The sequence below is a fragment of the Zingiber officinale genome, chromosome 6B, assembly GCF_018446385.1.
Source record: "Zingiber officinale cultivar Zhangliang chromosome 6B, Zo_v1.1, whole genome shotgun sequence".
Taxonomy (NCBI): domain Eukaryota; kingdom Viridiplantae; phylum Streptophyta; class Magnoliopsida; order Zingiberales; family Zingiberaceae; genus Zingiber; species Zingiber officinale.
In genome coordinates, this window is record NC_055996.1 from 103,405,561 (window position 1) to 103,431,834 (window position 26,274).

Consider the following 26,274-nt stretch of genomic DNA (forward strand, 5'->3'; position numbering starts at 1 on the left):
TCAGCATGTCTTGTTCTTTTGCTATTAGATGAGCATGAGTAGTCTTCAGTAAGTAATCAGTTAGATCATGTTATAGATATATGTACATGCATATCGAGATTTTGTGAGTTAGATAGCGCTTACTAAACATTTTGCTTATAGTTTGCATTTCCTCTTACTGCAGATATAGGAAAAGAAAAGTTTTAGCAAAGGAAGGCGACAAGGAGGTGTTCGAGGATGTGTGATGCCAGGACTATGGAAGAGACTTGGGATATTATTAAGTTTCCGCATTTTAGTGGTTGATAAACAATTGAGTTGTACTTTAGTTCATGTTATTTGAGATTGTATTTTATACTTCATATCATTTGAGTTCATCTTTGTCTTAGATTGCATGCTGAGATGAATCTTGTTTAATAAGTAGTTATTTTGGTGTTTGACCTTTATTAAACTGCGTGAAAGTTTGTTATATGTTCTAGCCATCTGTGGCTGATGTATATTATGTTTGTATTCCAGTTTATGGTCACCAGTACAGGGGAGACTCTGCCGAAATTTTTCGGTAGGGACTCCTCGTGGTTTCGATCACACTGGTTAAATAGAGTTAGTAGTTAAGTAACGGTCATTCTTAGAGAGTAATATAGTATAGTAAGAAGGGTGGTCGTTACACTCAAGAACCTAGGGTCTGTTGCATTCGGCAACGACGGGACCCTTAAGGTAATCGGAATAGGTAATATTCAATTAAATTCTGATTTTTACATTTGAAAAGTCTTATTAGTTGAACAATTCAATTTTAATTTACTTGGTATTAGCCAGTTGTGTGACTCAGGATACTTAGTCACATTCTCAAAAACTGAGTGCATAATTAAGAATACTAAAAATCTTGAAATCACTCTTAAGGGAATTAGGAAAAGAACATCTATACAATAGACCTACCAACCTCCTCACTAGAGTGTCTATTGACACAACAAGAGGAACCCGAGTTATGGCACAGGAGACTGGGTCATACTCACACCAGACTCATTTCAAAAATGAGTCAAAATGATTTAGTTAGAGGTTTACCCAAATTAAAATTTACTGAAAACTTAATTTGTAATGTTTGTCAACAGGGTAAACAAACCAAGTCAAACCACAAGTTAACAAACCTGAATAGAACAACCTCGATACTTGAGCTCCTTCACCTAGACTTGTTTGATTCACATGGGGCCAAGTCACTAAGTAAAAACCAATATTGCTTAGTAATAATCGATGACTACTCAAGATTCACTTGGGTAAAATTCCTAAAAACTAAAGATGAAATCTTTGAAGTTTTTAAAATCTTTTGTAAATTAATAGAAAATGAAAAAGACACTCAAATAAAAAGAATTAGAAGTGACTATGGGGGAGAATTTGAAAACCACAAGTTTATTGAATTTTGTGAAATTAATGAGTATAAACATGAATATTCATGCCCTAGGACTCCCCAACAAAATGTTCTAGTAGAACGAAAAAATAGAACCCTACAAGAAGCCGTTAGGACCATGTTGAATGAATATAATCTATCTAATCAATTATGGGCTGAAATAATTAATACCACCTACTATATACAAAATAGAATTTTACTTAATAAATTTCAAAATAAAGCACCTTATGAAATATATTATAATAAAATACCCAACTTAAACTATTTAAAGGTGTTTGGATGTAAAGTTTTCATTCTAAACACCAAAGACTACTTAGGAAAATTTACGTCAAAAATAACCCCAGGAATATTTTTAGGGTACTCAACAACCAGTAGGGCATATAGAGTTTATAACAAAAGCACCTTAAAAGTTGAAGAATCAATCAATGTAATTTTTGATGAAGAAAATAACTTACCCAATGTAATAAATGAAAATATTAACTCAAGAAACATAGAAGATGATGAAAAAAATTCAACTTAAACCTAGTGAATTACAAGAACTAGCTACTGACCCAAATGTAAGAACAACAAGAGCAAGTACCTATCACCCATCCGACTAAATTTTGGGTGATCCAACTCTAGGAGTCAGAACTAGGTCATCTTATAGAAACCTAAGTCAAATAGTCCTTATTTCCAAAATTGAACCCAAAACTATAGATGAAGCCCTACCAGACCTAGATTGGACATTAGCAATGCAAGAGGAATTAGCCCAATTTGAAAGAAACCAGGTCTGGGAACTAGTACCTAAACCCATTAACAAAACTATAATTGACACTAAGTGGGGTTTTAGGAACAAATTAGATGATCAAGGAGAAATAATTAGAAACAAAGCGAGATTAGTAGCTAAAGGGTTCAACCAAGTAGAAGGGTTAGACTACGATGAGACTTATGCCCCTGTAGCCAGACTTGAATCTATTAGGATGTTGTTGGTGTTGGTTGCTACTCGGAATACCGTCCTAGTTCCTCTGTACAAAAATTTGTACAAGCATAGAATTATCCTAGCTACTCATGTGTTCTACTAAAGTTAAATTTGGATTATAAACGATACTTAACATTATTAATCCAAATTTTCCCTTTAGAAGTTAAACTTGAATTGGGAACGAAACTTAACATTCTTACTTCAAATTTAATCGATGTGATCTTCCTAAGTTAAATCATATTACAGAAGTTGATCAAATATCTATTTCCAAGATCGGCTTCCAGGTCAAACGTGGCAAGGCACTAGGCCTTCTTGGGTATGAGATCATCCACCACTGCCTAGACAAAAATGATAACTTAAACCGATAACCTCTTGTGTTTGGTTTTACAAGATCTATACAAAAGGATGCACTAGTTATGATGCGGAAACTTATAACTAGTTATTCCTTTCGTAGTTTATAGATCTCTTGATCTTATATTGTATTCCTCTACTTCTCTTGGACGTCGTGTCGACGACGATCTTCCAAGAGGAAATCCACCCGAGCCTTCTCTTCTAGCTTCCAAGTTTCAACCACCAACCACTTCCAAAGGATGATGAGTTTTGACCACCAACCAATCTCCAAGGGATGCTAGGAAACAATGCCTCCTTTCTCTACTCCTCCTTCAAGCAAAATCCGGCCAACCACCAAGCTTCAATAGATGATGCCGCCGACCACCAAAGAGGAAGAGAAGGAGAATAAGAAGGGCCGGCCACAAGGAATAAGAGAGGACGAATAATAGATGTGTTGTGAGGTGAGGCACCTCTACCCTCTCTTTTATATTCCTTGATCTTGACAAATAAGGAAAGTTTTAAACATAATTAAAACTTCCTTATATTCCTTGCCAATGATTAAAAAGTAAAATTTTTAAACAAAAAATTAAAACTTCCTTTTCTTCTTGTCATGGGTGGCCACCCCTTTAAATCCAAGCAAGGACAGTTTTAAACATGAAATTAAAACTTCCTTATTTGTTTCCGGTAAGAAATTTTAATTAAAAAATTTCTTTCTTTAAATCCCTTCATGGTTGGTTATAAAAGGAAAATTTTATAAATTAAAATATCTCTTTTAAAACATGTGGATGGTTACAAAAAGGGAAAGTTTTATAAAAAATTAAAATCTTTCTCTTAACTACAAATAAGGAAAGCTATCAAATCTTTCTCTTAATCCTTTGTGGAAAGATTTTAAAATTTTAAAACTTTCTTTTAAAACCATATCTTCCACAAAAGGAAAGATTTCAAAATTTAAAACTCCCTTTTGATTTCAATGTGGTCGACCACCCTTGCTTGAGCTCCAAGCTAGGGCCGGCAACAACTTGGCTCCCTTCTTGGTTTGATTTGGCCGGCCCTAGCTTGGGCTCCAAGCTAGGCTTGGCCGGCCACCAAGAGGTGAGTAAGGAAGTGGGTTTTGGTGGATATAAGACTTTATAAATAAGAAACTATAATAGGGGTTGAGAGGAGGAATTAGTTTTGATCTCCCGATGAGCTTGAGCTTCCCGTGTTCGCCCTAAACACCCAACTCAAATTCATCAATAATATCTTATTCCACTAAAAAGTTATTATTGCACTACCGCACTAATCCCATATTACTATATGGGCTCCTTATTACTATGAGTGTGTTAGTCTCCCTGTGTTTAAGATATTGAATGCCCACTAATTAAATGAGTTACTGACAACTCACTTAATTAATATCTAGCTCCAAGAGTAGTACTACTCAACCTTATCGTCATGCCGGACTAAGTCCACCTGCAGGATTTACATGACAATCCTTATGATCTCCTCAAGGGGATATCATCAACCTAGATTACTAGGACACAGTTTCATTCTATAATCAACAACACACCATATAAATAATATCATTTCCCAACTTATCGGGCCTATTGATTTAACGAGCTAAATCACACTCTTTGATAAATTAAAGAAATAAATATTAAGTAAATGTGCTTGTTATTATATCATGATTAAGAGTACACACTTTTATAATAACAGAGGTATTGTTCTTTTATATAGTCAGTATAAAAGATACTACCTCAAATGGTCCTGCTCAATACACTCATAGTGTATTAGTGTAATTTATTAGTCAAGATAAACTAATACCTAATTACACTACAATCACTCCAATGGTTTGTCCCATTCCTGTTAGAGTGTATACTAAAAGTCTAACTTTTTGTAAACATTTTATTTTGAAATAAAGAATTACATTGGTCAAATGTCTATATTTATATGTTAAATGTAGTTGTTCAATTAATTTATATTGTAGGTAACATAGTGTGTGGTGTCACACACAAAAGATCATGTTATCAATTCCTTATAAATTATAAACAGTAGCTCACGACTAAGATGGAAAGGAACAAACCATTGGAATAGTCGTAGTGTAATTTAGTATTAGTTTATCTTAACTATAAAATTACATTAGTACACTTTGAGTGTATTGAGCAGAACCATTTAAGGTAAGTTCTTTTTATACTGACTGAATAAAAGAACAAGACCTTTGTTATTATGGAAGTGTGTGCTCCTAATCCTGATATAATGACAAGCACATATATCTAGTATTTATTTCTTTGACTTATCAATGGATGAGATTTAGTTCGATAAATCAAGAGGCCCGATAAGTTGAGAAATGATATTATTTATAGTGTGCGTTGTTGATTATAGAAGGAAACTGTGTCCTAGTAATCTAGGTTGATAATGTCCCCAAGAGGAGCTCATAAGGATTGTCATGTAAACCCTGCATGTGGACTTAGTCCGACATGACAATAAGGTTGAGTGGTACTACTCTTGGAGCTAGATATTAATTAAGTGAGTTATCAGTAACTCATTTAATTAGTGGACATTCGATATCTTAAACACAGGGAGATTAACACACTCATGATAAGAAGGAGCCCATATAGTAATATGGGATTGGTGTGGTAGTTCAATAATAACTCTTTAGTGGTATGAGTTATTATTGATGAACTCGAGTTGTGTGTTCGGGGCGAACACGGGAAGCTCAAGTTCATCGGGAGACCAAAACCAATTCCTCCTCTCGGTTCCTGTCGTAGCCTCTTATTTATAAAGTGTTATACCCACCCATACCCACCTTCTTACCCACCTTAAGGTGGTCGGCCAAGCCTAGCTTGGAGCCCAAGCATGGGCCTGCCAAACCAAGGTGAAAGATGGTCGACCCTAGCTTGAACCCAAGCTTGGTGTGGCCGACCACAATAAAATTAAAAGGATTTTAATTTTTAAAATCTTTCCTCATGTGGAAGCCATGATTTAAAAGAGTTTCAAATTTAAATTTTTCCTTTTATAGCTTTCTATAAAAGATTAAGAGAAAGGTTTGATATCTTTCCTTATTTGTAGTTAAAAGGAATATTTTAATTTTTGATAAAACTTTCCTTTTTTGTAACCATCCTCATGGTTTTAAAAGAGAGTTTTAAAATTTAAATCTTTCCTTCTATAGTTTCTACAAAAGATTTGATATCTTTCCTTATTTGTAGATTGAAATGAATATTTTAATTTTGAGAAAACTTTCTTTATTGTAATCATCCACATGTTTTAATAGAGAGATTTTAATTTATAAAAGTTTCCTTTTATAACCAACCATGAAGGGAATTTTTTAAAGAGAAATTTTTATTTTAAAATTTCTAGAAACAAATTAGGAAGTTTTAATTTTATGTTTAAAACTTTCCTTGTTTGGTGGAATTAAGGTGGCCGACCACATTGATTGAGAAAAGGAAATTTTTTTAATTAATTAGATTTTCCTTTCAATGGAAAGGAAAATAAGGAAGTTTTTATTAAAACTTTTCTTATTTGTCAAGACCAAGGAATATAAAAGAGAGGGTAGAGGTGCCTCACCTCACAAAAACATACATCTAGTATTCCTCTCTTCTCTTCCTTGGTGTGGTCGGCCCTCTTTCTTCCCTTCTCTTCTTGTGGCCGAACCTCATCTTCTCTTGGAGTTCTTGTGGTGGCCGAATCTTGCTTGGAGAAGAAGGAGAGAAAGGAGGCTTTGTTTCTAGCATCCCTTGGAGCTTGGTGGTGGTGGTCGAACCTCATCTTCTCTTGGAGATCTTGTGGTGGCCGTAACTTGCTTGGAGAAGAAGGAAACTTGGATGGATTCTCGTCTCGGTAGATCGTCGCCCACACGACGTCCGAGATAAGAAGAGGAATACGACAGAAGATCGTGAGGTCTATAAGCTACATAAGGTATAATTAGTTATTAGTTTCCGCATCATAACTAGTTCATCCTTTTGTTTAGATTTTAAAATACCAAACATAAGAGGCTAATGAATCTAGGTAATCGAATTTATGTTTTCGATTTTGTGTTTCTTTTGTTTTTCGAACTTGTGATTTGATTGTTCCTTTTGGTTAAACCTAGGGTTACTATAAGGAAATTAAATATTAAATTTCATTGAAAGGCTTTGTCTAGGAAGTGGTGAATGCTCCCATACTCAAGAAGGCCTAGTGGCTCACCATGTTTAACCTGGAAGCCGATCTCTGAAATTAATATTTAATTGAATTTGTAACATGGGTGGATTTGGATCAATAATGTTAAGCATCGTTTGCGATCCAAGTCTAAACATCTAAGAATAGATAAGTTGAATTTGGAATCAATAATGTTAAGTTTCGTTTGCGATTTCAAATTTAATTTCTAAAGAACACAATAGGTTGTTAGGAATGGTTCAGGACTTGTACAAAATTTTTGTACAAGAGAACCAGTACGATGTTCTGAGTAGCAACCAACAATTCTATCTTGGTTGTGAGCAACTGTTTATAATTTATAAGGAACTGATAACATGAACTTCTGTGTGTCTCCTCACACCATGTTATCTATAATATAAATTAAATGGACAATTACAGTTAGCATAAATGTAGACATTTGACCAATGTGATTCTTATTTCAAAATAAATATTTATAAAAAATTAGACTTTTAGTATACACTCTAACAGTTGGCCTATGCAGCACATAAAGGATTCAATCTTTATCAAATGGATGTAAAATCCTCCTTCCTAAATAGATTTATCAAAGAAGAGGTATATGTAAGTCAACCTCCAGGATTTGAGGACCTAGAACATCCAAACCTTGTTTTTAGGTTAAAAAATATCCTATATGGACTAAAATAAGCACCTAGGGCATGGTATGAACGCCTATCAAATTATCTTATATCTAAAGGGTTTAACTAAGGTCAAATAGATCCAATCCTATTTGTAAAAAACCTTAGAAAAAGATATTTTTATAGTCTAAATTTACGTAGATGATATAATTTTTGGCTCAACTGACACAAAATTTTTAAAAGAATTTACCAAATTAATGGAAAATGAATTTAAAATGAGTCTAGTAGGAGAACTTAACTTTTTCCTAGGTTTACAAATTAAACAAACCAAAGATAGAATTTATATTTTCTAAACAAAATATGCTAAGGAATTAATTAGGAAATTTAGAATGGAAAATTCAAAGAATATTAAATACACCAATGACTACTAACATTAAAATTGACTCAGACTTAGAAGGAAAATCAGTAGACATGAAATACTATCGAAGTGCGATAGGAAGTCTACGGTACCTAGTTGTAAGTCGATCAGACATTCTTTTTGAAGTAGGTATGTGTGCAAGATACCAATCTTGTGTAAAAGAATCACACCTAACATCTGTCAAAAGAATACTTAGGTATATTAAGGGAACCCTAAACATATATAGGACTCTGGTATATATCCAAGGTCTTGCACCTTTGACCTGACTGACTATTCTGACTCAGACTATGTCGGGTGCAAATTAGATAGAAAAAGAACAAGTGACAGCTGTCAATTTCTAGGTCAGTGTCTAGTAAGTTGGTCAAGCAGAAAGCAACACTGTGTTGCTTTGTCCACTACTGAAGCTGAGTATATAGCCCTAGGTGAATGTGCATCTTAATCATTATGGATGATGCATACCCTAAAAGATTATCAACTAGAATATCAAAATACAAAAATTTTAATTGATAACATAAGTTCAATTAATCTAACCAAGAACCCAATTCACCACTCAAGGACTAAACATATAGAAGTAAAACATCTACCTCCTTCGTGTTGGCCTTGGGACGGGTTGGCGAGGACGCTGGGGGCGAGCGTATTCGCCTTTTGCCATCACACAGAAGTAAAACATCACTTTGTAAGGGATCACGTAGCTAAGGGAGATGTTGTGCTTAATTATGTTGAGTCCAAATCAAACCTGGCTGACATATTCCCAAAGCTCTTACCTAAACTTGAGTTCAGTGCACTCAGGAGATAAATAGGAATGTGCTTGGTAGAGTAGAACTTACCTTTGATGTCAGCTTACTATTTTTATATTTTTTTCTCTTTAAAAATTCTAGGAAAAATATTTTTCAAAATTCCAATTTTTATTAGTTTTGAAAAATTCTGGACTTAGCCTAGGAATTTATCCTCTAGAAATCATGTACCCCTAGTCTCAGCCAGAGCATCTCACAAGCACACTAAGTCTAACTTGCTTATGTTTGAAAACACTTAGAATGGTGTGAGATGCATAGAGTACTGTCTGGACTTAAGAATGTTTATGTCTGTTCATCGACATAAGTCCGGGCAATAAATATCAATTTACATAAATCAAGTTAAGTTATCCACTTAGTCAAATCTAAATGGATCACTAACTTAATTTGACTAACCAAGTGAAAGCTATTACCTTTTAGGTAAAACAGTTAGTAGTTAATGGTTAGACATTATAACTTTATTATAGACTCTGTAGCCTCTACTGTTTAAGGAGTAGCCACAAAGATTCCATTTTCTACTTTAGAGGTGAATTTTCCTAAGTATTCTCTTGTGTTTAGAATGAAGGATGGGCATCCAAATACTTTAAAATATTTTATATTGGGTTGTTTATTATAATAAAGCTCGAATAAGGTTTTATTATGTGTTTTATTTAGTGTTATTCTATTTTGTACGTAGCAGGATGTATTGACAGCTTCTGCCCAAAGATATTTAGGTATGTTGTATTCATTTAGCATTGTCCTAGATGCTTCAAGTAGAGTTCTATTTTTTTTCTACAATTCCATTTTGTTGGGGAATTTTAGGATATGAAAATTTGAGATGATAGTCATTTTCAAGGCAAAATTTATTAAAGTTGTGATTTTTAAATTCTCCCCCATTGTCACTTCTAATTCTTTTAATTTTAATGTCTTTTTCATTTTCAACTTGTTTATAAAAGTTTGTAAATATTTCAAAAGTTTCATCTTTATTTTTTAAAAATTTGACCCATGTGAACCTGGAGTAGTCATCTATTATGACTAGACAGTATAGACTTCCATTTATTGATTTGACTCCATGGGAGTCAAATAGGTCTAGGTGTAGAAGTTCTAGTATTGAGTTGGTTTGTGATTGATTAGTTGGTTTATGAGTAGATTTTGTCTATTTATCTTGTTGACAAGCATTACATATGGTTGAGTCTAAGTTAGGTAATTTTGGTAAGCCTCTAACTAATCCATTTAATTTGTTTATGTTTTTGAAATTTGTGTGTGACATTCTTCTATGTCATAACCAAGTTTCTTCTTTTTGTGTTAAATAACACTTAACTGAAGAAGTGGTTAAGTTGATTGCATAGATGTTGTCTTTTCTAAATCCTTTTAGACTGATGGTGGGATTATCTAAATGTTTGATTAAACATTCTGTAGATAAGAATTTAACCTTATACCTAGTGTCACACAATTGACTGATACTTAGAAGATTATATTCAAAATTTTCAACAAGTAAACGTTTGTAATAATGAAATCTATTTTTAATTCAATGTTACCTATACCGATTACCTTGAGTTTGCCATTGTTTTCAAAGGCAACTGTTCCTAGACTCTTGTAGGTATGTTGGGTGAACTTGGTGTGATCTCTAGTCATATTCTTGGAGCAACCACTGTCCAAAATCCACCTGGTTTCCTATAATAGGTAGGAGTTAAAGTTAGTCTAATTTTATTCTTTTAAAATTATTTTTAGGTGATTATTTTATGTGAGAGTGTGAGTTAATTTTCACGCACATAGAAGTTAAAATTTTTAAGTTAAACAAAATTTTATTTTATTTTTTAAATAAATTTTTAAGTTTGATTTTTAAAATTAAATTTTAAGTTTAATTTAAAATAAATTTAAATTTAATTTTTAAGATAAATTTAAGTTTAATTTTTAAAATTAATTTAAGTTTAATTTTTAAAATAAATTTTTGAGTTTAATTTTTAAAATAAATTTAAGTTTAATTTTTAAAATAAATTTAAGTTTGATTTTTAAAATAAATTAATTTAAGTTTGATTTTTAAAATAAATTTTTAAGCTTAATTTTTAAAATAAATTTAAGTTTAATTTTTAAAATAAATTTAAGTTTAATTTTTAAAAATTTGTTTAATTTTTAAAATAAATTTTTAAGTTTAATTTTTAAAATAAATTTAAGTTTAATTTTTAAAATAAATTTAAGTTTAATTTTTAAAATAAATTTTTAAGTTTAATTTTAAAAATAATTTCAAATTTAATTTTTAAAATAAAATTTTTAATTTAAATTTTAAATTAATTTTAATTTAATTTAATTTCAATTTAATGTTAATTTAATTTAATTTAAATTTAATTTTAATTTTAATTTTAATTTTAATTTTAATTTTAATTTAATTTTAATTTTTAATTCCTTAGTCATCTTACCCGATCTCTGTTTTCAATCAGAGAATCTTATAATTTTGTGAGATAAATTAGATTCAATTTTAGGGTTTGGTTTTAACTTGTGTTAGATTTGGGTTTAGCTTTAGGTTCAACAGATTGGCATTCTCTGGATAAACTTCTAGGCTATGGTGAGTCACTTGGACATCATTAGAGTAACCATGCCTTCAAAGTTTTCCAAATAGTCCTATCCACTGGACTTAGTACAAAACCTTGGTCTAACTGATTAGGATCCATAAAGGGTAGCTTCGGTCAGTTTCACTTAGCCAAATGCACCAGGTCGAAGCCATATCTTCCTAGACATGCATAGACTAAGCTTCCCTAACGTACTATCATCCAAAACTTCACCAGTACCATTTTTCAAGTTAAACTTGAGTCCCCTTTTCTAATTAATCCTAAGTACCCTGCCGAGTAGATTAGTTTGAGTTACCCTTCCGGGTACGTTAGTTTTGGAGGTGTCAGCTATTCTGGAGCCTCCCCCTGAATTGTTGACCTTTAATTTAATATTTCATTTTGGGTTTATGTCTATTTCTTTTATAGTTATAATTTACTTGGTGATAGTCTAAGTTTTGGTGAGTTTTAAAATATTTAGATTTTGAATTTTTTGGTTTAGGTTTGTATTTTGGTTTTTGATTTGGTTTATTCGAATTTATATAATATATTTTTTCTTTAGGTATATAGTATTGGTTAAGTCCTACTTGCGTGATCAAACACGCTTTCGGAATTCAGACTTTACTTGTTGGTTTGTGTTGGGTTATTAATGATTTAAAGATTTTATTTGAGTTCGACTTATATCCAAGTCCGGCTTTGTTGTAACGTGTTTTTTGATTATTTAAAATTAGATCTAGGTTTTTTGATCTTGTTGTAAAATTTTCTAACATTTCTTTTAAATTATTAATTTCTAATTTTAGTGTTAGATTCTCCTCCTCAAGTGTTAGATCTTGAGTGGAATTATTATTTACAATTTGTTCCTTGATGTTTTGATTTTCCTCAAGGAGTAATTTATTTTCACTTTCTAATTTAACTAATTTACTATTTAAGCAAGAAATAATTTTAAAAAACTTTCGATTTAAGGTTAGGTATACCTCTTCGGAACCTTCGGAAATGAGTACAGACTCGTGGCTCGATTCGGGTTTGAACCCGTCTTCCGATTCATCTTCCGACTCAACTTCGTAGGCCATTAGCGCAAGATGACTCTGGTGCTTCTGATCTTTGATCTCCGATTCGTCCGAGGAGGAGTCGTTCCACGTCGCTTTGAGAGCCTTCTTTTTGGTAAGCTTCGTTTTGTCGATCTTCAATTTTGGACACTCATTCTTGTAGTGCCCCTTCTTGTTGCATCCGTAGCATGTCACGTTCCTAGGTTCAGTTGGAGAACTGATCTTTTGAAGGTCTTTCTTGCTGAAGCTTCTCTTCTTCCTGGTGAACATCTTCCTTACCAGGTTCACCAGGTGCTCTTTATCTTTGGAATCTTGGTCAGAATCTTCTACAGGTTTAGCCTTGTTCTTCTTTTCTTTGGAGGAACCTGCAATTAAATCAACACCTTTCTCGACTCCAGCTTTAGTCTGCTCATGTAACTCTAATTCACAGAACAATTCATCTAATTTAAGTTTAGATAAGTTCTGAGAGATCTTGTAGGCATCCACGATGGATGCCCACAAATTGTTGTGTGGAAACACGTTTAATGCATACCTGATTAGGTCTCTGTTTTCCATCTGATGGCCTATTGCGTGGAGCCCGTTGAGGATATCCTTGATCCTCGCGTGTAGCTGACTCGCCGTTTCTCCTACCTGCATTTTTATATCAAATATTTTATTTAATAGCAGGTCTCGTTTCGTTACCTTTGCGTCACTGGTGCCTTTGTGCAATTCGATCAGTTTGTCCCATAGCTCTTTAGCGTTCTGATGCTGTCCTACCCGGTTCAGCTCTTCCCTTGTTAGTCCGCATTGTAATGTGTTGATTGCCTTGTTCTCCGTTGATGCCTTCTTCTTTATGTCTGACGTCCATTGTTCAGGATCCAGTAGATTCCCGGAGCTGTCAACTGGTGTTTTGTAGGCTTTCGTGATGCTGAGCCACTGGTCGAAATCCGTCTTGAGATACACCTCCATTCGCTTCTTCCAGTACGGGAAATCATCCCCGTTGAATAGGGGAGGTCGCACTGTGCTGAATCCCTCAAGCTGCGACATTTTAATCTGTACACAGGAGAAAAAAACAAGAGAGGTTCCAACACTTGGTCTTGGATTAGTAGTGAGGGAAGAATAAAAAATTATCTAAATTGGTGTTGCACCAATTTAGATTTAATTACAACGGAAAGAGATTTCCAAAAAGGTAATAATACCAGTTTGGAATTGTGCGAAAAGCTGAAAGCCGAAAAGAAAAAATTTAAAACAGATCACCCCCTTGTCTGATTAGTGGTTGCACCAAATCAAAGCGGTACCTGCTTTGATATCACTTGTTGGACCGTGATGAATCGATAGAGGGGAGTGAATATCGATAACAAAAAATTCGTCGAAAAGAGTTAAGCGCAGCGGAAAATGAATAAGCAAAAAGAACAATGCTGACACAGTGCGATTTACTTGGTTCGGAGCCTGTGTCGACTCCTACTCCAAGGCCCGCACACAAGGGTGCTTTCGATAGGCAATCACTAATTAATTCGAATAATGATTACAGAGGAATTAAGTACAGAAATGCTAGAATTAATTAGGAAAAATGAAAACCAACAATTAGAAAGGAAAGAGCGAACTAGAACTTTGTCGGAGAGCTTTTCGCAGCGTCGCAGGAGCACCAGAGATTGAATTTAGAGTTGTGTTTGGAGCTTCAGCCTTGACCCTCCTTATGTAGGAGGGTTCGGGGCGCCTGGAACCTTCAGGGCGCCTCGATCATGACGTGGCTGACCCAACCAGCGAGCTCCATGTGTCGACACCGCGATCAAGATAAAACTTGCCTCCGGGCGCCCGGACCACCTTTCTCCAGAAAACTTCTGCTCCTGCAAGACAAGGTTAGTCCGAGGTAAATATATAATGTATATCCTGCAAAACAAAGTATTAACACAGTTTATAATTTGACAGAAAAGAGTATGACTTAGATTCCGTCTTTCCGAGACCGGAATCTAGTCACGATCTCGACTTAGAGTTCCGAAATGGTTCTATGTCGGATCGGTGCATATAAGTTCCCTTCCCGGGAACGCGTCCTCACAGTCACTCCCTTCCAGTGACTTACCTTTACTTACCTGCCAGACGTCCAGTCAGCCCTTCGACCCGTCTGGACTTCGTGCCAGCTATCCGGTCAGCCCGTCGACCTAGCTGGACTTCATGCCAAATATCCGGTCAGCCCTTAGACCCATTTGGACTTCGTACTAGCTATCCGGTCGGCCCGTCGACCTAGCTGGGCTTCGTGTCAGACATCCGGTCAGCCCGCCGACCTATCTGGACTTCGCCTACACACTCGATCAGAGTGTTAGACAACGACAAAGCTAACTTAACATAATTTGTCATTTATCAAGACCTGAGTTAGACCGATAGTGCTAACCGCACCAACAGACGAGTCCGCATCCCAAGGTCCGTAGCATATCAAATAAAAAAATAATAAAAAAAGTTCATACTTTCAACATTTTATTTCAGAAATATTTCATCAATCAAATATATCCAGAAATAAATATTTTAAATATAAATACACACAAATAAGTACTCATATTCACTAAAAAAAAATACTATTTTTATTTTAAAATTATAACAAATAAAGATAATAAATTGACATAAAATTTAACCTACATATGTTTCTCAAATTGCGAGCCAACTCAAGCCCGTCGCGAGTTGACGCACGCAGGTCAACTTGCAGAGGGCTTGGGTTCATAAAATTATAACCCAATACGCTTAAACTATTTGACAACACGGATCAATCCGATACACCTAACTCAAATTAAAGGCTCTACTCACAAGTAAACCCCACCTATTAAGGAGCAATAAGAATTATAGCTATCCATAACTTTTACTTTATTATTTTACTTTATCAACACAGGATTTATAAGCTTAGACAGGACATAACTATTTTATTCTCTCTCTTCAATATTTTTTAAGTTTAAAATTTAGAATTTAGAATTTAAGATTTAATATATAGTTTAGAGTTTTGATTATAGTATTATAGGTAAAGAAATTATTAAAATATAAATTACACATGTAGATATATGTTCGTGAGCGAAATCCGACTTAAATTATTAAAATATAAATTACACATGTAGATATATGTTCATGAGCGAAATCCGACTTAAATGATATGATGTAACTAATTTTTATTTTTATTTTCCCTTATCTGCATATACCAATTTTTCTTTGTTTTCTTTTAAATTAAAAATAAATTACTTTTTTTCTTAAATTAAAATAAAATGTTTGCTTCTTTCTTGTATGATTGTATATAATAATCATTATGATGTTGATTTTAAAGATGATATAATTATTATAATATGTAATAATTATTATACAGTAGTTATGTCCCCAGGACATAGCACAGATAGAGAATGTATGATTATGTGACCGAAAGGTCCAGTCTCTGCCATATACTTTTCATCTGTGTATCTGTATTTACTTCCGTTCATATTCATGGAATCGACTCTAGAGGAGTCGTTGATGTGACGATTCCATATTTTATTATATAATAGTTACTATATATAATATTATAGTAACTATTATACAACAACTACTATAATATTATAGTAATTACGATACAATAATTACTATAATGTTATAATAATTAAAATACAATAATTATTATATGTGGTTGTGCCATTATAATATTTGCTTTGCTGTTGGTATGAATATTTATTTAGACCATCTAATTGACAATTCACTTGGGTTGGACTAGACTGTGAATTTCTTAGCCCAACGGACCAGCGCGTCTTACCTCGTCGAATGATGATTTTAGAGGGCTCATCCGTCCCGACACGGACACACTGGTCTAACAGCTCTATCCTCTATATTAATCACCGTTTAGGATTGGTCGCTGGCTACTCACAACCTCCTAAGCTAGTCAATTGGTTCAGCACAAATTAAGTCGTGCTGGGCCGAACCGGATCGAAGCTGCACAATCCGTTTGACCCAACAGTCTATGTGAAAAAGGTGAAATCGTTCAGTACTCCCGTCACACCCGAATTTGACCCAACAGTCTATATATAGAGATGGAGTGGATTTGATCAGCTTACTAGCTGTTCATTTCTTAGCCAGCCATGGCGAGTCTCGTCGCGAGGGCTTTGCCAGTCGCTTCCGGGCGTGCCACTCCTCGCCTTTCTCTCGTCGGCGCCGTTGCTCTCTCACGGCGACCGATCCCGTATCCCGGAGGCCCTCTGCTCATTGTCTCTCCGCATCCAACTTCGGTGTTTCTCCGACCCTTCTCTAATCCGTGCGACATTTGGCTTGGATCCCTTTCCAGGAGTTTCCGATCCCTGTCGCCCTTGCCGACATGTAGTATTTATTCCGTCTCCGCTCGTGGATTTCGGAAGGTAAGACGCGGGAAGCTGAACAAGAAGAAGGAGAAGAAGCCACTCGAGCTCGATGTCACGATCTGCATCGAAGAAGGCTTGCCGGACGATCCTCAAACTTTGGTATCTTCTTTTCGTGCATAGTTTGTGTTTTTTGTATTTTTTTTTTTTTTTTGCCTAATCACGAGCATAATTTAGGACTTACTTTGACTTAGGCTGGTAGGGGGTTTTACTGTGAAAAAGATCAATTGAAAAATTTTGATGAGGAAGAAGCTATAATAGAAAATGTCTTTGGTAACATTGTGGAGGGAAAAAAGTTTTTATGATCAGAATGTTTGATAAAAAAATCTATGATTATAATGTGGTATAACCATAAATATCATGGACAGCAGCAATGAAGATTATGATGTCACTTTTTATTTGATAACTATTTACTCCAGAAAAAGAATTTGTTCATAATGGAACCTTTTCCATACCTAATACCAATATTTTGTATTCATAAACTAAAATCATAAGCAGGGGAACCATAAAAGAATTTGTTCCGGGGAAGGGGAGCCTTGGTGCAACGGTAAAATTGTTGCTTTGTGACCAAAAGGTCATGAGTTCGAATCCTGGAAACAGCCTTTTGCAAAAGCAGGCTGCGTACAATGGATCCTTCCCCGGGACCTCGTATAGCGGGAGCTTCGTGCATCGGGCTGCCCTTTTTTTTTAAACTAAAATCATAACTAGTCCTTATTTAAACAATTATCATGACCATTTTTCCATTCCTGGTCTTTGAGACAAACGAAAAGTGTCAGTAGTCTGCTTCAAGCAGTTCCAAGCTGTCTGTCACCAACCTTCTTGTTGCTTTTTGCAGCTGAGTGGTTTATGGCTGGGGAAGGGATTCAGGAAGGGGGCATGCTCTCGTTTCTGAAATTTGAGATAGTTACTTCCCCGTTTCCCAACTAGGAAAGGATTCCCTAAATTACTCTACACCCCAAAGGCAAAGAATCCATTTACTTTGACTTTTCACTCATGGACTTGAATGAAATGAGAGAAACAATAGATGTTTTGAATTTATATAAATTGAGTTATTCTTATCTAAGCTTTGAATTTGATTTTACTTTGCAAAATTGTTTTTTCCCTCGTTGATTATGTTTGGATAATCTCTCAGTGCCTCATGCAGCTACTAGCTAACAATTTACATACATTTGATTTACCTATATTTTTACTTTTGGGGCACAGAGCATTGCTGAGAAACTTCAGTCTGATGTTCCAATTGTACTGAAGGTTGCATTTGATAATCTAAAAGCTTCGGATTATAAGACAAGAGATACTTCTATAGGTGACATTTACAAGTATGATAAAGTTGAGCTCTCTGTGTTGCTTTGTGATGATAATTTTATTCAAAAGCTAAATAAAGAATGGCGGGATGTGGATCAGCCTACTGATGTTCTGTCTATGTCCCAACATATTCCTGAGCTAGACCTTCCAATTGTAAGATACTGTTGACCTCTTTCTTGCTGGCCATGTTATCTTTTTGTTTGTTTAATTAGATTTCTCTCATTTTGTAGCTTTCATTGGGTGATGTAGTTATATCCCTGGAAACAGCTACCAAGCAAGCAAAGGAAAGAAGCCATACACTTATCGATGAAATCCGAGTTCTCATGGTTAAATAGCTAATTACTTCCCGTCACTTCTGGGTTCATTTTCCGTTCATAGTAGATATGTTGTATTCTAAGTTGTTGGCTTGTTTTGCTACTCACTATCACTTTTTGATTTTAATTCCCTAAACATAATTCCTTAAGAGAAACTCCGCCCATGACGAATTACCCTGTCATGGCTGGTCCCAAGGCCTAATAAATGAGAAGGGTTGCGTTAGGTTGCCAACCAACGTTAAACTAAGACAAATGTTCAATGAATTAGACCATTTGACATAGGTTTCCTTTTACTTATTCTTTAGGTATTTTATACTTTTGAAGTGAAATCACTTTACTAGGTGACATGTTGAAACTTCATAAGGTGTTAGACATGATTACATGAAGTCAGGAATGCATTGAACTATCCAGAGTCCAGACATGCATACGTGTATATTTATTCTCCAAAGGAACTTATTCACAATAAGAACTGGTTTCCCTATTCACAAGAAGAACTGGCAGTGGAGGATGAACATTGAGTATGAGTAGGATTTTTTTTAAATTCAAAATAGTAGTAAACGGACTCATTTATTTGTCCTGTAGGCTCTAGTGCTAATGTGTTAAGCTCAAAAACATGCATTTTTTAATTCTTGATCATGTGCCTATTACATGATAATATTTCTGCTAGATAAAAGTAATTTTACTTGTGTTTGTTGTGATAGTTTCACTCTTTGGACAGGTTCATGGTTTGCTCCATCTATTAGGCTTTGATCATGAACTGGGCCTTCAGGCTGAAGCTGAAATGGAAAAGGAAGAGGACTTTATCCTCAGAAATCTTGGGTGGAAAGGAAAAGGTTTAATTAAGTGTGCACATGATTCTGGAATACAAGAAAGTTGCCCAATAAACAGCTCAGATGGTCTGTAGTCCATGTTGCACAAACTACATGTTTATTAGGAGACTAGGATCTAAATTCACTCTTTTGATAAAATTCTATACATATACTATTATATCAAATCAAGTATAGATTTTTGCAGGACATGCCAAAAATATGAAGACAGAGAGCCAATCAGGATTTTGTGAAGCAAAATTGAGTTACATTTTCTGTGATGTTGATGGTAAGGAGATGGCTCAGTAGGTCTTTATCTTTTCCATCATTCCAGCTTCAATGTGTTGTTGCTTTCATTAATTTTAACAAATTTTTCTGATGATAGATATTTTTTTTGATGGCAAAAGTCAAGAAGATACGTTGATGACAAAAGCTCTGGAAGTTGCTCTCTCTGAAGGAGTAAATATAGCCGTTATTACTAGAAAGGTTAGTTTCTGAACTGGAGCTTCATATCAAAAGCAAGTAATGAAGTTCTGCAGTTTTGAAGCTTAGTTTCATTTGCTATTGTATATTTATCTTTGTCAAAAAAGAAAAAATAGTATTGGACTATTGGGACTATTTGTTGTAATAACTCTAGTGCGACCATGGATTTTGAAGACCTGAGTCTTGCCGTGGCAATTAAGGCTGAGTATTTGGTTAAAATTGAACCGAATTAATCGAAACTGAACAAACCGAATTTTTTCAAACTAACCAGACCAACCAAAATTTTCAATAAAAACCGAACAAACCATATCGGTTAATTCGGTCGAAAGTTAAATTAACTGATTTTTTCTAATTATAGCTAAAAATTTATCATAAATCACAATAGTGCTTAAACCGAATTTCTTGTTGGCACGTTTTTTATTTCAATTTAACCAAATAAGAAATTTTAAAATCGAACCCGAACTGAATTAACTGAATAAATCAATTTTTTAATTAAAAAAACTGAAATTCTGAAATAAACGAACTGAATTTTTAATTTTGATTGGTTCGGTCAATTTGTTCGGTTTAATAGAAATTTTGCTCACCCCTAATGACGATCAAGTTGTTTGTTATTTGTATCTGTAATTAATGTCTGGTACAGCGTTGCAGCCATGATTAGCATTAGGGTTCAAGTCTGTGTCTTTGGTATCAAATCCAAGATAAGTTCTTTTTTTATTTGTATTTGCTATTTATGTTTGGGTGCAGCCATGCAGCCGGAGTGTCCCAAAATGTGTCATCCTCATCTCGCTAACTGCTATTGTTATTTGTTACTTTGTTTTATTCATTTTGAAGAATTATAGTGGTTGCCCTTTACATTCTTTTGCAGACCAGGTCAGCAGTTATAAGAGTTTCAAGAACAATCAATTTGAAAGGGAAAGCTTGCATCATATCTGAAACATCAGCTGGTGTTTTCCTACAGGTCTTTTTTCTGAGAAATTGTTCTTCTAATGAATGGGATATGCTAGTATAAAAAAATTTGAAGTCCCAGTAGATCTCTAACTGAAGATATGAACATGAATCTATACAGACAAACTTTATGGTTAATTCTGTAGGTTCATGCATCTTAAACAACAAAACATGAGATTCAGTTGGAAATTGTTAGACCATTTCTTGGTGCACTATGATAAGGATAATGGTTGATTTTGTGTGCTGTGTTCTCTTGTTTTGCCTCAGGTTGATCTCTTGATTGGCCAATACTAGTTATGGCAAGAGGAGTAAGACCATTGTGTTGCATTGCCTAATCAATACAAATTTTGTTGGCCCAACAATGGGAATGTTCTGACTGACCATTTTGTCACGGCTACTCTAGTATCTTAAAGAGGCTTGGTATAGCTGCTAAATGCTGCAGCCAACATACAGTTGCATTTTGTAACAAGTGGCTGAGAATTGTAAGCTTAAAGCATCGTCTGACAATTCCTGCCAAGGTCCAGAAAGACTGGAGACTGTTGCATCTATGTCAGTCACAAGAGGCTCAAATGAATCTTCAGTTAAGTTCAAGTTACCTTCATTGAGCATGGATTAACAAAGGCTGGGGGGCTAAGGATTAACATTTCAGTAGATATGCTAGATACAAGGGATACCTACCATTTGAGTGACAACCAAATCAAAACTTGGTTGCTGTAGGTGAAATATACCTCCATTGTTCATGTCTAGCTCAGCACAGTCAATTATGCTCCCTTTCTGCTTGGGCCTGTGGGCCTAATTCTTGAGGCCTGTTACAGGTTCATTAAGGTGCCAGGTTAGGCTTGATATGACCCATTAATTAATGTGCAGTCCTGAGCACAATTTTTGCCGGTTCAGGCGGTGTGTCACTGGTGTCACAATCTATTTGAGATCTCTTATCCGGTCCAATGAATGCACCAATCATCTCACTTGGTCATGAATTATACCAGTGCAGTTGTCCTGTGCCAAGATACAGATTGACACCAATATTATACTGCTCTGATCAGAGATCAAATCAGCACCAAAAATAATACTCTAAACCTTGCTGGACCCATTCAGATTTAATGCAGCTGTAGACAGTCTAGGCATTTACAAAGTCATGATTGCTAAGATTAATTGCAAGGAATTTTGTGCTGAGAGAAGGGAGTGTGAATGCTTGTATTCCAGCAATCTTGATCAGAAAAGGGATCAAATTTAACGTCAAGCCATGTTAGCCCCAACCTTTTCAAGGTCGGCCCTTGAATAAATTAGGTATACTCTGTCAAATCTGTATCCAACTCCACATCTGAAGGTCAGTCTTTCTGGGAGCTGATCTAGTTTCTGAGCCATACTAAATTGGTGAGATGGCCTTAAAAATGTTGGCAGAGCTTGCATCATGCTTTGAACTTTGAAGGGGTTTTTGAGTCATTCTGATTAGCATTTTCTATTAAAGCACTATGAATAATCTGAATTCTAAATATTTTAGAAATTTCTAATAATGGAGCTAATCACATCAAACAATTTTAGTTGCCAGTTTGTCACTTCTGGGCTGGTTTGGTTTCAATTTCAGGGCTGAATGTGACATTTGGTACATTCTACTGCAATGATATTATCTAAATGTAGTTGTTGTTTCAATTTTTTTAGCTCTTTTTCTTTCACTAAAATCATACATTATACTTTTATTTTATCACATAATTGCACATTTGCTTCAAAGGCCAAGCTGAGAACCTTTGCTTTCATTTCCTACTTTTCCTGAATTTTAGGGATCACTTGTATATGGGAGACAAGGTAAAGAGATTTTCAGAGCAAATCTAGATAAGAATCTTTGCAGAGAGGTAATAGTCCCACATCAACTATCATACTATATGTCTTGTTTTGATGAATTACGTAAGGTGTGTCATGATATTTCTATGATTGGTTATCTTCAGACACTTCGACATAGTTTCTAAGCATCCAATAGCAGTCTTATGCTCTTTCTCTTTGTTTCAGCAGTCTACTAAATCCTTTTTCATACTCTATCTCTCTCTTAGTTTAGGCTGCCTCACTGGTTGGATTTCTTGCTACTTCTGTCAACTGCTTCCGTTTTTCTTCCTTGCAAGTAGCCTACTATCTTTTTCATTATATGATGAGAAGTGTTTCTTCGCACATATACCTGTAGCCAACTTATCCACTCCAACAAATTATGAAGATCCCAATATATGGTACTATGCCAAATGAACTAATTAGGGTAGGCCCTAGATCTGGTACTCATTGGCATTGCTTGTTTGTGCATATGTAATTTTGCATTCTGTTTGACTTTTTCTATTCAACTGCAGGCTTTTCAGTACTCTTTGCAACACGGACTTCCTCTGGTTGCATTTTGCCAGGATCAGTGTTTAACTTTATTTGATCATCCTTTGGTTGATTCACAGCATACCCTGCATCATGAGCCAAAGGTATAGTCATTAAATGTATATTATTGTTTTTTCTTGATTTGCTAAATGCAATAAACTTGATGTAGAGAATTCATTGCCAGGTTGTGGTTATTCCTTCCATTGAGCGCCTTTTAGCAAGGTCCGATCTACAGGTGTGTGACATGCTATGATTAGTATAAAATAAAGCAAAAAAAAAAAAACAAGCACACTTTGTTTGTTTTGTGGAAAACAACTTATATGGAATATTTTTCAAGGAAATTTTACAAGGGAAATATTTTTCCATGTTTATGTTTTTTGTTTTTATCTTCCATGTTTGGTGTTACATGATCTTGTGTCAATTGTGAGGTGGGTTTCATCTTTACTACCAGCATCATCTCCTTGTCATCATGCCAACTTCTCACCTTGTCTAGTGTGTTGTCTCTTAGTCTGCTCAATTGGCCTTCTCCTTTGTTTCCTTTTCTTCTGATGGGGATGACAGAGAGGTTCATGATTTGAAATTTCATACCATGCTAGATGGCACATTCAAAATTTATGGCTTTAATAAATTACCAAAACTCAATACTATTCAACACACAATGCCTCGTGTCTTTGTGTCAATCATGTCGATAGATATCTAGTCATGCCAACACTTAAGATCTCTTGGCATACTACAATATAAACTTACACTAAGATAATGCCTTTTATAAGTTTTGTCTATATAAAATAATGTCAAATCATTGTAGATGGAGCATAAAATCTGAACTTAAATATATATAGTTGTCTTATCTTCTTCCTTTTTTTCTTCATCTTCTTCCTCAATCCGCCTCTAATTTGCCAATGACAACATACATTGGAACGTTGACAAAATACCAAATTAGCATCGTCAACTCAAAGACGGAATCTCTAGCATCACTTGAAATTTTAAAGCTTGGCAAGTGAGGTTCATGGAGGGGATTGGAGGGAAAATGTTGGGTTTGCGGCAGGGCATCAAAGGATGCAAAGGGAGGTTGTGATGTTTATAGAGAGGAAAGGACAACACTGGGTTCCATGAGGGGATGCAGGCATGAGGAGACGATAATCAGGTTCACTAAAGGTACTAGAGGGATGGAGCTATGCTCAGCGTGTAGGCTGAAACAAAGTTGGTGACCCTGAAGGTTGGTATGGGAAATGGGAAGTCTATCTCAAATAATGTGTGGGAATGACAGACTTTCACTCAAACATACTTTTATTTTGAGTGAAATACACAGACCATGCATTTAAGCAAGTCCGTGATCCCACAACCCAAGTTTCTATGATGTCAGTCATTTGTATATGCAATACACTATTGAAGCTATTATGTTTATGTAGACAACATTAAGGGACAACTTTTTCTTCTTGCTTTTAATTTGTAATGTGTTATTTTTCCTTTTTTTATTTCAATTCCTTTCTCCACCTTAAATTATTTCAGCAAGTATGCACTGATAAACTATTTAAATCTTCACAATAATTTTGGATGTGCAGAAATTGGTTTTCCTTGGAACTGCTGAAGAGATTTCCGCTCTAAGACCATATTGGACAGAAGCAACAAGAGGGCTTGCAGATGTTGTTCAGCCGCAGACATGTATGCTTGAAATTATTCCATCTGGAGTTTCAAAAGATAGCGGCGTAAAGATGCTACTGGATCACCTTGGAATTGCTACAGATGAGGTATGTAATAGTTGCAAGCATGGAAGACATTCAAATTGTTTAACAGTAGTTATAAAAATTGAACATGAAACTTGCAGAGTTCCAGGTCATCAGTTTGTTCCATAGTTGAACTGGTGGTTCAATCACTTGAATTGCAAATATTTCCCGGGCATCAACTCGGACAAGTTAATTGGTTAGACCGACCCAAATCATTTGGTTTAGTTGCATATCTATCACATCCATTTAAAATAAAATTTTACTTTAAATTAATTATGAAACATCAAAATTACACATAGACCAATGGAAAAAATTAATTATGGCAAATGATGAGGAATAAGTATCAATATAAAAGCTTGTAAGATTCTTGTGATGCATTATCATTTAGATAGATTAAAATATAAAAAATAATTATTTTCCTACCTCAAACTTTAATTATGTAGGACTGTGAATGGACATATTCTAAGTTATTAAAAAATTGATCTAATTTTTTTGCCAGTCCGACTTGACAAAAACTAACCCAAGCTGGACAAGTATCAAGTCTGATTCTTTTTTCCCCAGTCTGACAGGTGGTTCCGTTAGGTTTTAGAACTGTGATTAACAAAATTGCTTGCTGCTTTAGTCATCTTTGTTACTGCAATCAGCATCTTGTTGTTTAAGTCCTAACTATATGGGGTCAGCAAATATGGACTGTATCCTTCATCAAGTTGTATTTAAGATCATGTCGACAATAATATTCAAATCAATCTTATTGTTTTGACTATGTCAATGAAAATTGCTTTGGTTTCATAAAATTCAGTCTCATTAGTTGCCCATTAAATGATTATTCGAGTCCATGTTATCGCTTTGTTGACCTTTTCATGATTAAAATGATCTTTGAACCATTACATTGCATTTTGACGATGAAAAATGAGACAGAGATGCAGCATACTGTTTAACAAACTTCTAACGTTTTTCATCAGATAAATCCTAACTTTTCTTGTTGCATTAACAATACTGCTTGTGTTTTGTAAAAATCAATATGCCTTTAGTTGCCCATTTCACTTTTAGGATTTTTACATGATTAAAATGATCTTTCAACAGATTATGCCACATTTTGACAATGAAAATAAGATGATGATGATGCAGAATGCATCAGCGTCGTCATCGAACATGGTAATGCCAGATGAAAGCTAGAACACTGACGATTACTGGTGATACATATGTATGTTCTTGGCGCGACAAAGAAGTCTGGCTATCCTCTATTAAATGGAAGTGAGTAATTCTTTGAATGCATCCAATGAAGACAAGGTTTGGTTAGATGGAGCCAGCGTATAGGATTGGTAATGCGGGGATATGTGGATCTAAGATATCTTAGTTCAACTAATGAAACCGCAATCATGTAGTTTCTATTGTTGAGAAAAAGATCTACTTGAGTGTCACTCAGAGACATGAGTAATGCTTCGAATGTGCTCGATGAAGATTTGCTTTCGAACAGCTGAATAGGGCAAGTAATGTGATGATAGCTGAACCTAAGATCTATGTAGAACTGATTTGTTTGCCATATTACTGCTTTCTGTATGTTTGTACTTGAACATTGTATCATGTGGACAAATTCCTTGTGTTGTAGCGGACCGTTTTTTTTCTGAGGATATGTGCTCGTTGAGAATTGACCCTTTATCTTATTATAGCAAAGCTATTATCCTTTAGCCAACTGGGTATATCTGTTGGAAAGTTTGAACTTCAAACTAGCCTGAACAAGTATTTGTTATTAATCAAATCAATTTAACTTGCAGATGAAATTAAAATCAGATCATTTGCAATTTGATCCAATTCACATTGAACTTGCGTTCATACATTTTATA

General features: G+C 34.8%; 1 protein-coding gene across 4 annotated transcripts; it reads left to right on the forward strand.

The window, feature by feature from the left end:
• Window positions 1–16,209: 16,209 nt before the first annotated feature.
• Window positions 16,210–26,082, forward strand: LOC121988586 (endoribonuclease YBEY, chloroplastic-like). Of its 4 annotated transcripts, none has more exons than XM_042542081.1 (13): window positions 16,210–16,612; window positions 17,714–17,813; window positions 17,892–17,965; window positions 18,043–18,138; window positions 18,845–19,022; window positions 19,141–19,221; window positions 19,318–19,418; window positions 20,281–20,373; window positions 22,139–22,210; window positions 22,691–22,810; window positions 22,891–22,941; window positions 24,269–24,454; window positions 25,514–26,082. In XM_042542081.1, the coding sequence occupies exons 1-13, from the start codon at window positions 16,238–16,240 to the stop codon at window positions 25,604–25,606; spliced, it is 1,620 nt and encodes a 539-aa protein (XP_042398015.1). In that variant the 5' UTR covers window positions 16,210–16,237; the 3' UTR covers window positions 25,607–26,082. The 4 variants fall into 4 exon arrangements, with proteins under 4 accessions (XP_042398015.1, XP_042398014.1, XP_042398016.1 ...); XM_042542082.1 differs by having other exon boundaries at window positions 16,596–16,612; window positions 17,882–17,965; XM_042542080.1 differs by having other exon boundaries at window positions 17,714–17,965.
• The last annotated feature ends 192 nt before the right edge of the window (window positions 26,083–26,274 follow it).

Coding starts and splice junctions, on each gene's coding strand:
- LOC121988586 (XM_042542080.1), top strand. CDS start 16,238: ATGGCGAGTCTCGTCGCGAGGGCTTTGCCAGTCGCTTCCGGGCGTGCC. Junction 18,139..18,844: donor ATGAAATCCGAGTTCTCATG/GTTAAATAGCTA, acceptor CTCTTTGGACAG/GTTCATGGTTTGCTCCATCT. Junction 19,419..20,280: donor TAGCCGTTATTACTAGAAAG/GTTAGTTTCTGA, acceptor ATTCTTTTGCAG/ACCAGGTCAGCAGTTATAAG.